The sequence below is a fragment of the Arachis ipaensis genome, chromosome B03, assembly GCF_000816755.2.
Source record: "Arachis ipaensis cultivar K30076 chromosome B03, Araip1.1, whole genome shotgun sequence".
Classification (NCBI taxonomy): domain Eukaryota; kingdom Viridiplantae; phylum Streptophyta; class Magnoliopsida; order Fabales; family Fabaceae; genus Arachis; species Arachis ipaensis.
Window position 1 is genome coordinate 109788222 of NC_029787.2, and position 11716 is coordinate 109799937.

Below are 11716 nucleotides of genomic sequence, written 5' to 3' on the forward strand. Positions count from 1 at the left end.
ATGTTTTTTTAATACTTTTATTTTTTTAATTAAAAATTTATCAAACACACTAAAAAATAAAAAATAAAAAATCTTTTAACTTAATATCATCCCAACAAATACTTAAATTTCAATTCATTGTCTAGCATTCTCATTTCAAAAATTGTTGTGTATTAATTAAAGAGTAAATACTCAATTTAGTGGTTATCTATTTTTACAAACAAGGCCATTTTTATTTAAAAATAAGGGAGATTTCGATCTCCAACTTTTTATTTGGGATAATATGATTTTTTATTAAAAAATCTGTTAAATAGTAATAAAAATTAATTTTATAAAATTTTATATTTTTAGAATAAAGTATTAAATTAGTCCCTTACGTTTGGACATAATCTTTTAGATTTTAAGAGCAACTCCAACAAACAAGAAGTTGAAACCTATAACAGGAGCAGGAACTTAACGTTGGAGAGAAGAGAGAAGGAGTTCTTACACAGCTTTTGAAAAGAGTGAGTACCTTTGATTAGGAACTCATATTGTCCAATAATAACTTGCCACTTGGTAAGTTATTATAAAAATAATTAATTGTATAAAAGATCCTCTAAAGTTTGAATTTCACTTTAGAGAGTAAAGTGTGATTTTCTACCCTTGAATATTTTCTCTTTCATATTTATTATTTGGTCCCACCTATGAAATCAATGGTGAGAGATCACACTTTACTCTCTAAAGTGAAATTTAAACTTTAGAAAATCCAAATCCATTAAGTGGGACCACAAACAGAAACTAAAGTTAGTTCCTCCTAATGGAGAAGAGAGATGCTTTGAGTTCTTATTTACTGTTTATGACGCAAAAGCTGATGTAGAGTTACTTTTTATGACAGGTAGGCCATAAATAGGAACTGGAATGAGTTCCCTACTGGAGATGTCCTATTTGAATCCAAAAAAAATTCATTTAGCTTCAATATAGTCTCACTGTAAGGTCAAAGTTAAATAATTAACGGAAACAAGATTGATAATCTGGAGAACAAGTACAAGCTCCAGAGGCAAAAAATCAACCGTAGATGTATCAATACATTTATTTATCATTCTCTTTAGTTCTATAGAAAATATTTTATTTAAATTATAAAAAAAAAAAAATAAAACTTTTTGGATTCACATAGGACACTTTAAACTTTAAAACCAAAACAAAATTACCTTCAAACATAGAAGACCAATTTAATACTTTAGGTCTTTACCCATACTTTTATTTATAATTTATGGGATTTTAACCTCTCAAAATTTTTTTCAATAATAAAACTAACTACACCATCACTATTGCCACATTTTTATCATCATCATTATAATTTTTACTTTTATTATTTCTATTGTACAATTATACTTTATAATCATTATCTTCTCTACCATCATCAACATTATCATGATAGTTTGAGAATCGAAGTGCTCTTTTTTATTGGATAAGGATCGTCTCATCATTGTAAAAATAGATAGGGATTGGGTTAATTCTTTACTCTTAATTAAATTTGAAACTATAAAACTTTTTTATGATTACTCATTAAAAAGAAAATTCGCACTAATAAAAAAATTTTGAAAGATGTCAGCGAAAAAAACTCCAAACAATTTTAAAATTTGAAAGCATGCTAATCACTTTTAAAATTTGATAAGTGTGCTAATCACTCTGCCAACGTCTATTTCCAATGAGCATAATGTTAAAGTGGCCACTAGAATTTACTAATTAGGTATTTTGAATTATTTTAATTAATATACAATTTTCAGTACTCAGTAATTTACCTTGAAAGTTAGCTAAAACATTGATTAAACATATAAAACAAAAATTGAGAAGATGTGTAATTTGATTGTTTGAAAATTTGATTGATGCCTAGATGAAACAAATAGGTGAGTTAAATGATGAATTTTTAAAGTAAACATTACCTGTAAACAAACTATCAATTCTAAATAGCAACTTTCAGTTGTTTCTTTAAAATCTAGCAATTTCATTTAAGCACCTTACAATGTCATTAAACCACACAAGTGTTGCTACTTGCTAGATGATTGGATCTCTCTTCACCGTTATAAGCAAAAACAATTAAGAGAAAAATAATTTTACAACCTCAATTAGCTTCAAAAAAGTCCTCAAACGACCGGCATAACACATATCTGGTTTACACTCCCATATGCATAGCATACTTTAAAATAAGGTGAAGGATAAAAATGAGAACAAAGTGCCTATGGACTAAACACCTATTGTCCAACTAAGCTCAAAATTTTTCTATTCTGATGATCTTGGTCGGCAGCCCCCGTGAGCGAAAAGGTTTTCAACCATTTCAATCTCGCCTTGTCCTCCTACGTGGTGCGGCAGCAGATGTTTCCTCCTTCTCTTTGTTTTCTTCATTCTCTACGCCACTTTCATTGGCCTTAGTTTCTTTGGGTGCTGGGCTTGGCTTCTCTACGCTTGCCTACACAAGACATGCCCACGGATTAACATAATGTTCTACACACACTGTCCGAAATATAAATACTGGAGGAGACCAATTTTACTGGGTAAGATACAATCATACATCAATGAATTTCATTACTCACCGGCTTCTTTTTTCCCCCAAATATGAGCTTGAAGAAGATTGTCAAGAAGACAACCACAACAGACACGAGAATTCCAATAGTGAGATTTGGTTGCTTCTCACCCTTTTCAATGAGATCCTGTTCAGAAGCACAGGATTCACGTTAAACTCCAATGAGTGCAACATAACAGGATGTGTGCACAAACATACACAAAAGATAGGAGTATTTTGTTGATAATCTTACATGTATTTTGAGCTTGTAATCACTCAGGAATGGAATGTCAGCTATCTTGTATAAGAGGTCAAATACCTTCTTCTGCATGGTTAAAAAAATAAAATAACGCATCAGAAATAGGAGAGGGCAGAAGAGCCATATTAGAGACATGCTGCACAGTAAAAATGAGTTACAGCTGGAAAACACTCAAATCAACATCATTACCTGCAAGTCTGCAAGACCACTTGAAGCAGCCACAGATTCTTCTTCTTCCTTCTGTTTCTCTTTCTCAACTGCAAACTTAGGCTTCCATGTAGTCTCTCTATAAGAGGCTGCAACCTTGTCATCTTTAGCTATCAAGATATTGTCAAACAATATGCCATCTTGCATTGTCCAGATCTCAATACCAATAGCAGCAATGGGCTCAAAATCAGGCTTTTCAAGTTCAAAGTAGTCTGGGTTTGGAATATCACGTGGCTTCCATATACCCTTATAAGCTGGGTTGTCAATGAGAGGGGCATGCCATTTTCCCTTGTAAGCAGGATTCCTCTTCATTGGCCTCTTCCACTCACCGCAACCAGGGGCGGCATCACACTTGGGGTTATCAATTTTGGGGGCTTCCCATTCACCATCCTCCTCGTCATCCCAATCTTCTGGTTTTGTGGCTTCGGGGTCATCAATTTCTTCAGGCTCATCATCCAACCATCCTTCAGGTTTCTCAGCTTCTTCATCAAGAATTTCCATGGGTGCATCCTCATCCCAGTCATCTGGCTTTACAGCATTTGGGTCTGGAATTTTAGCTCTCTCATCCCAGTCCTCAGGTTTATTGTCATCAGGATCTGGGATTGTCTTGGGAGGGATAAGAGCAGGTTCAAAATCCTCCGAAGATAAGAAGTTTGCCTTCTTCTTCTCTTCCCCATCAATCAAGATACGCAATTCATTGTCAGGCTTCAGAATAGCAGTGTATACATGGGTTAGTTTGTCAGATGGAACGGAAGGGGGATACTTGAGATGGTGTTCAACATACTCCCCAGTCTTGGGATTCTTATGCTTGAAGATGAAGTGCACCTTGTTTGTAGCTCCACACTTGTCAGGACCAAACATGATAGAATAAGGAGATTCATTGTCAAATCCTTTGGGTTTCCATCCAGCCTCCTGTGGTCTAAGATACTTTAGGTATGCACCACCACACTCAAGACCATTCTGAAGACGAGTCTCGAATTGAAGAACAACTGATTCATCCTTGAGAGTCACCGGTTCATCAAGTTCTTTAACTATAGCATACTTCCTTGCTTTCTCACTTACAAGAAGTCCGTAATCATCATGCCCCTCACTCTTCTCATGCTTCCACGCACCTAGAACAAAGGGAGCAAATAAAAAAATATTTCAACTTTCAGGTAAAAAAAAATTATACATCACGGTAGTTTCCAATGGCATTTTGGTAATTTTAATTTTAAATTCAAACATCTATGATGTCAATTTACAACAGGTGAAATTTCAAATATGCATTACTAAAGCACCCCACACTATGGGAAACAAGTGCACCAAACTTGTTGCATATACAAGTCTAAATATAAAGAAGACATTACAAGGACTCGAATGCAAAATTCCAAAATACAGACTGAGAAGCACTTATCTCAAGGTGATAAGAGGAGGCCCTTCTCCTTTACACACAATCATTTGGAAATTAAGGATGTATATTGTAAACAAAATTGTAGCAACGAGATATTTGCCGAAAATAAATGGTATTGATCTTTACATAGATTCCATTTTTACACTAAGTTTTCTTGAATAAAAATCATTGACCACAATCACACAATATAATGAGCAAGGTAAAGTTGAGAGAACCCGAGCGTATAAATGAAAATATATATTGGGACAAAAGAGGAAGAAAGGGAATTATGAATAAGAGAAACCATCAGAAACCAGAGTTTTATCTCCAGAAGCTATATAAGCTATACAGTCCGCATCATGGTTGGGGTCACAAAACCCCACATCACTTGATTTCCTCTTCATTCAATTTGTTTTCCACTTTCCAGACACCATCCACACAACACACATGACAGATAGCAGTAAAATCAAACGGGAAAAATAAAATGAACCACAAGAAAAAAGACAATAATGGACTCTGAAGAAAGGAGGGCTCAGATTTAATGGGTATGAGAAGCTTGTCAACACTGAATCATCAGAGTGGTGCATGACTTCCTCTAGTACTCATCACAGCCCACGAAATTCTATGTTCAATGCAACGACAAAAACAACACAAAAAATGTATCTAAAGAGTTGACTTAGAGAGAGAAGTAACACAAAAGTTACCACAATTTATTGATCTCTCTAGAATACTCATGCTTTCTTTACATGCTTATTAGTTATTAGTATCTGGCGAAAATTCTGACCAGCAACAGTCGTTAATTTATTTAAAAAAATTGTTGCAAGAATATTATCAAATAAGCCAATAGGATCTCTTTATTACTTTGATTACACTTCCTCTAATAAATTTTGCCATTCCAAAATTACAGACCTAGAAAGTATACTTTTGAACATCGTCGGTTCGTCCAACCATGTATCAAAATGCTAGTCGTTTCTACAATTCGTAAAGCATTTATAGAAGGAACTCCGTCAAACTGCCCAGAGAGAAGTCTGGTGGATTCGGATTTCAATATTTTGAGTGAGATTCGTTTAGTTTCTTTCTTCTTTAAGTTTGAAATTCATCATAATAACACAAGCATATACAGTAATCAATTGAAGACAACACACAAAAGCATGTTGATATCACACTTTCGACAAACAGCCAGTAAAATAATCAGAACTAAACTCAGAGTAACTACAATCAAATCAATCATACAAACAAGGAAATAAATGAGCTAGGGCTTACCATTGTACTCTTCCTTCTGCGACACAATCCAACGGCCTTCGAAATTCTCATCGAACGACTCGTAGAAGATCTGAAGCACATGCGTAACACAGACAAAATCAGTCAACGCAAAAGCAAAAGCAAAAAACACAGATCCAACGCATAAAAGAATGAGAAAGAGTAAATACGGCGTCGTCGACGTCATCTGAAGCGCGGAGGAGCTGAAACGATGCAGCGCAGACGAGGAGAAGCACTGTAACGATCCCCGGAGGGGTTAACTTCCGTTCTCCCATGATTCTCACTCTCTCTAGCTGACTCACAGTGAAACCCTAATCTTGAAATGATAATAAGAGTGAAATCTTAACAACAGTGAGATCTAGAATTTCCTAATAAAATAACAGCGTGTAGTGAGGGAGATGACAGCATCCCCATTTCGGGTTTGTTCCACTTTATAGACTTGCTTCCCACTTAGCTTAGAGCTGTTTCGACCAATGATCAAACGCGCCGCGTGACATTAGCCAATAATATCTTGCCACGTTGCCTTTTTGCATCACTCTTATGTCGTGCTGCCTGCGCCTAAATATCAAAATCCATATATCCCATGATCCGCCTTTTTTCATTTATTTTGGAGTAATTACCAAATCAAATAATCAATACATAATACACTTGCTGAGGTTTTTAACAGCAGATAATTTGTGGGGCACGAGGTGAAAAACTGTCATGATTTTTTGAAGGACACATAGAGTGATAGGATAAAAGAGGATAATATTGGCGAATGGGTTAAAACCAGTCAAATAAAAATACGAATTAACTCTTAAAGAAAAAACACATTTAACAATTCAGCCCAGAATCAGAATAAGACTACTCAACGTAAGAAAAAGTCGGTCTTAAACTGTTTATTGGAGGAATTTGCAGGAATGTCAATGTAAGAGGAGGAACAAAGTTTGAAACCACAAAACGCTGGCAACAAGGTAGCACCTGAGACACCTCAATCAGCCAACTCTAGAACAAAATGCATGGAGGTTATCATAGCTGGTCAGTCCAATGTCAAGGAGGATGAAGGACAACCTATGCAATTTACTATTGGGCAATGTCTCACAACAGAGGAAGACAGGAAGTGAAAAAAATTAGCAAGATAAGGCACTGGAAGGTTGGAGACTAAAGCTGGATCCAAAAAAAGGTTGATGAGTGGTATAGTTGAAGGATCTACAAAGAAAGAAAGAACAGAGGATGAAAATGTAGTTGAACAGGGGGTGGAGGGTGCCAGCCTACAAATGGCACCCAATGCGCCATGAGAACTATAGTTTGGAATTGTTGGGGTTTGGGGAGACCCCTGACAATTCACACCCTAAAAGGGATATGTAAATCCCACTCCCCCGAGATTGTGTTCATAAGTGAAACAAAGAACCAATCTCGACAGGTGGAAGAAAAACTCCGGGCATGCAGCTATGAAAAATGGCATATTGTTAACCCGTCAGGAATGGCAGGAGGACTTGCGCTAGCTTGGAAGGATAGCATCAATGTTCAAATTATAAACAGCGGGGAATTCTTTGTAGCAGCTGAAGTTAAGGAGTTCGGAAACAATGGGGTATGAACGTTCATTGGTGTCCATTTGAGCTGTTTGGAACAAATTCGAGCCTTACAGTTTGAGGAGCTTACAACAATGAGTCAACAACTGGAAGAAAAAGTGGTAATAGCGGGAGATTTTAATGTTATAATAAGTCAAGCGAAAAAGGAGAGTGGAGGCCAAAAATCAGCAACTACCATTGCAATATTTATTAACTTTATTGATAGAAACGAATTAGTGGATATTGGAATGGTGGGGTGGCCTTTCACGTGGATAAACCGAAGACAAGGAGAGGATTTGGTGAAGGAGAGGATTAACCGCTATTTAGTAGGGATGGGATGGAAGCTGAAGTTTTCAAATGCAGTGGTGCACATGCTCACAGAATCAGGCTCGGATCATGCTCCTATCTTGATGGAAATTGAACCTCAATCCTGGCATAGTAAAAGGCGTTTTAAATACCAGGAACGTTGGTGTGGAGAAGATGTTGTCAAAAGAATTGTCAGCGAAGTGTGGAAAATAAAAGTAGTAGGCTCGGCTATGTTCTCCTTGCCCCAAAAGTTGAAAGAATGTAAACATAGATTAGTTCAATGGCAGATAACTCACAAAGCAAACTCTCGAAAAGAAATTGAGGACCTTCAAGCTAGCCTAGAGGAGCTGCGGGTGGCTGGAATCAATGGAGAATAGGAGATTACCAGATTGGAAGAGAAGTTGGAGCTAGCATATATGAAAGAAGAGAGCTATTGGAGAGAAAAATCTAGAGTCAAATGGCTAAAAGAAGGAGATCAGAACACCAGATTCTTTCACCATAAATTTCAATCAAGGGTGTGAAGGAACAGAATTTGGAGATTAGTTGGGAGGAACAATGAGATTGCATCAAAATCGGAGGATATTGCAAAGGTAGCTGAAGACTACTTCTGCGATATTTTTACTTCTTCTTATTTGGTTGATCTGAATCCATATTTGGAGGATTTGGAGCCTAAGGTTACAGCTTCCATGAACCGTAGGCTCCAAAGGCCGGTAACTATGGATGAGGTCAAAAGAGCTATGTTCAGTGTTCATGCTCAGAGTGCTCCTGGTGATGACGGGTTTACAGCTATGTTTTTTCACTTTTTCTGGGATATAGTTGGAGGTGACGTTTTTAAGGCAATGCGAAGTTTCTTTCACAGTGGCAGAATTCTAAAAAGATTCAACCATACTCAAATTTGTTTGATTCCAACGGTGCCAGATGTCAGTGACATTACTCAAGTACGATCGATTAGTTTGTCCTTAGTTATGTATAAAATTATTTCTAAAGTTATGGTGCACCGACTACAAGGTATTATGAATAAAATCATAAACCCAAATCAGAGTGCTTTTCTCAAAGGTAGACTCATTTCAGATAATATTCTAATTGCCCACGAATGTATGCACTATTTGAAAAATAAGAGAAGTGTAGCAGATCATAAGATGGCTATTAAACTAGATATGAGCAAGGCTTATGATAGGGTTGAATGGCACTTCTTATGGTACATCAGGAAAAAGCTGAGCTTTGATGCTAAATGGATTAACTGGACTAAGGAATTGGTAACGACTGTTTCTTACTCTGTTGTTGTAGAAGGGCAACCTTTTGGCTACTTTAGGCCAAATAGGGGCATCCGACAGGGTGACCCCCTATCTCCATATCTATTTCTTTTTTGTGCGGAAGGGCTTTCCTTCTTGCTACACAAGGCAGAGCAAAACAGATTAATTCAAGGAGTTCAAGTTAATCAGAGATGCCAAACAGTTAATCACCTTTTGTTTGCTGATGATTCAATCCTTTTTTTGCAAGGGCTCACCTAATACAAGCCAAAATATTTTGGAATTGCTAGAGATCTACGAGGGTTTCAGTGGGCAAAAAGTCAATTTGAACAAGTCGGCCATCTTTTTCAGTCACAACACACCTTAGAACACAAGACTAGCAATTGCGCAAACACTAAATATTGAACATATCGGAGCCCATGACAAATACTTGGGGCTGCCCTCCATAGTTCAGAAATCAAAGAAAGCAACCTTTGGAGCTATCAAGGATAAAGTTCAGAAGAAGATTATGCATTGGAAAAGAAGTTTATTGTCCTCAGGTGGCAGGCACACGCTATTGAGAGCAGTGGGGAAAGCGATTCCTATTTACACACTCTCTTGTTTCAAGCTCCCGGATACGCTGTTAACTGAGATTCATAGCATGCTCTCGCAATTTTGGTGGGGTCAAAAAGGCGCAGAACGAAGAATGGTTTGGATTAAATGGGACACAATGACGAGACCAAAGAAAGATGGAGGGTTGGAGATCAAAGATCTAAGGGCACAAAATTTGGCCTTATTGAACAAGCAATATTGGCGTCTAATGAAATACCCTAATTCTACACTGTCAAGAATGTTCAAAGCTAAATATTTCAGATATACAGATTTCTTACATGCAGAGATAGGAAGCATACCGTTGTGGGGTTGGAGAAGTGTTCTTGAAGGCCGCAAGGTGATTGAGAAAGGCTTGTTATGGAAAATAGGCTCTGGTGCTAATGTCCACATCTTCCATGATCCCTGGCTCCCACCACTATTGCCCTTTAATGTCCCTCAAGCTGCAGTGACAATCTTACCGAATCTGCAAGTGTATTATGTTAGTGCGCTACTAAATCCTGATAGAAGCTGGAACAAAAACCTGATTGAGTCAATTTTTCCGGTTGATATATGCAATAAAATTTTTTCCATCAAACCAACAGAGAAGGAGGATGAAGTTAATTGGTGTTGGACAAAATATGGTATATATGAAGTTGGGTCATGATACAAAGTTGCTTATGGGTTCTTTCATTCTCCTACTTCATTGATGCCTCATAACATACAGAACCACAGAGTATGGAATAACATTTGGGAATTGAAATTACCTCATAAAATTAAGATTTTTTTATGGAAGAGTCTTCATGAAAAGCTTCCGGTTTTGCAACAAATCCATAGCCGGTTTGCAACCACCCCCGCCACTTACCCAAGATGCATGCTGAAAGATGAATTAATTTCTCACGCCTTGTTCCAATGTCCTCTATCTTCAATAATCTGGAGTCTAAGTTTAATAACCTCTGACTTATGCCAGAGAGAAGAGGATATCTTCATCAATTGGTGGCAACGAGTCTTACCTTGGGCAGCGACTCAAATCGAAGGTAGACAAAAGATCCTCTTCATTGTGGCGCTATGTTGGAGTACTTGGAAAGCGAGGAATAGGTGTGTCTTTGAGAAGCTAATAAACCCAGCGCCGAAGATAGTGCAAGAAACCAGCAGTCTAGTGCGTGAACTCAATAGCCATACCTGATGAATGCTAATAATTTCTTTTTATTCTTACTTTACTCTTTCTTAAGCTATATGTCTTCGAATCAAGTTTGGTGATAATTGGGAATACCCAACTTCTTTTGTACTTCCTTATGGAAATATTATTATTTTATAATAATAAAATAATATCTATCTTTGAGAAAAAAAAAACAGCAGATAATTTGATATAAAAAAATTTAAAATATAATACAATTTTAAATTGGTGTATGTATTTGTGTGTTTTATGAAAAAAGTTTTTTTTTTTATTTTTTTAAAATTTTTTTATGAATATATTTAACTTATTTAACATATTTTTTATTTATGTGATTATACATATGTTTGATAATTGTTTTACAAAATTCTCACAGAATGTGAATCTTAACTTAGGTCTACTCCTATAACACATTAAGACAAATTTAGAAACAGTTTTTTACATCAAATTTAAAAATATTTTTACAATTATTTCAAATAGAGATATATTTAAATTTTTAATTGTACACTGTACAGAACACCTTTATAAAATAATATCAAAAGAAAGAATCGTATAAAATATATAATTGATTTATTATTGATATACAAATTATAATTACTTTTTCATCAATTAGAACTATTTGGATTGGAGTTTTTTGTGTTTGTGTCTCAAATCGATTTGCACTTCACACTCGAAGTACTATAATTTTAAGTTTTCAAATTTTATGCTCGAACATTATCTTGATATTTCTAATAAGATCATTGTTATTAAAATCGGACTGGATCGGCCAGTTCAACCGAAAAACCGGTGAACCAGATTCATTATCGGTCCGGTCCGTTATTTGGACCGCACAAAGTACAGAACCAGAACAAATCGGTCAAACTCATAACAAATTGGTAGAACCGGTCAAATTCGGTAAATTCGGGCTGATCGAACCGCTTAACTTTTAAAATTTTTCAAAAAGTGTGAATTGAATTTCGAATCCTTGCCATTTGAAAAGAAATCGTCCTTCTTTGCCACCAAACTATTTAGTTTTTTAATAATACATATGTAAAATACATATAGATATCTTTTATCAAATAGTTTATTTTTATTTATTTTATTTTAATTTTAGTTATAAACTCACTCATTCTTAAATTAATAATATTTTTATTTAACAATAATTATAAATTCACTTATTTTTTTTTATAATTATATAATATCTATTAGTATTATTTTTTAATAAATACTTGTAGTATATAATAGTATAATAGATATAAACTAATTAATAAATTATT

General features: G+C 35.6%; 1 protein-coding gene across 1 annotated transcript; it reads right to left on the bottom strand.

Moving 5' to 3' along the window:
• LOC107630882 (calnexin homolog) lies at positions 1930-6038 on the bottom strand. The gene is made up of 6 exons (XM_016334159.2): positions 5784-6038; positions 5617-5686; positions 2967-4096; positions 2772-2843; positions 2550-2666; positions 1930-2425 (listed from the first exon to the last, which is right to left on the bottom strand). Exons 1-6 carry the CDS (start codon positions 5886-5888, stop codon positions 2294-2296), a joined length of 1626 nt encoding a protein of 541 aa, XP_016189645.1. The 5' UTR covers positions 5889-6038; the 3' UTR covers positions 1930-2293.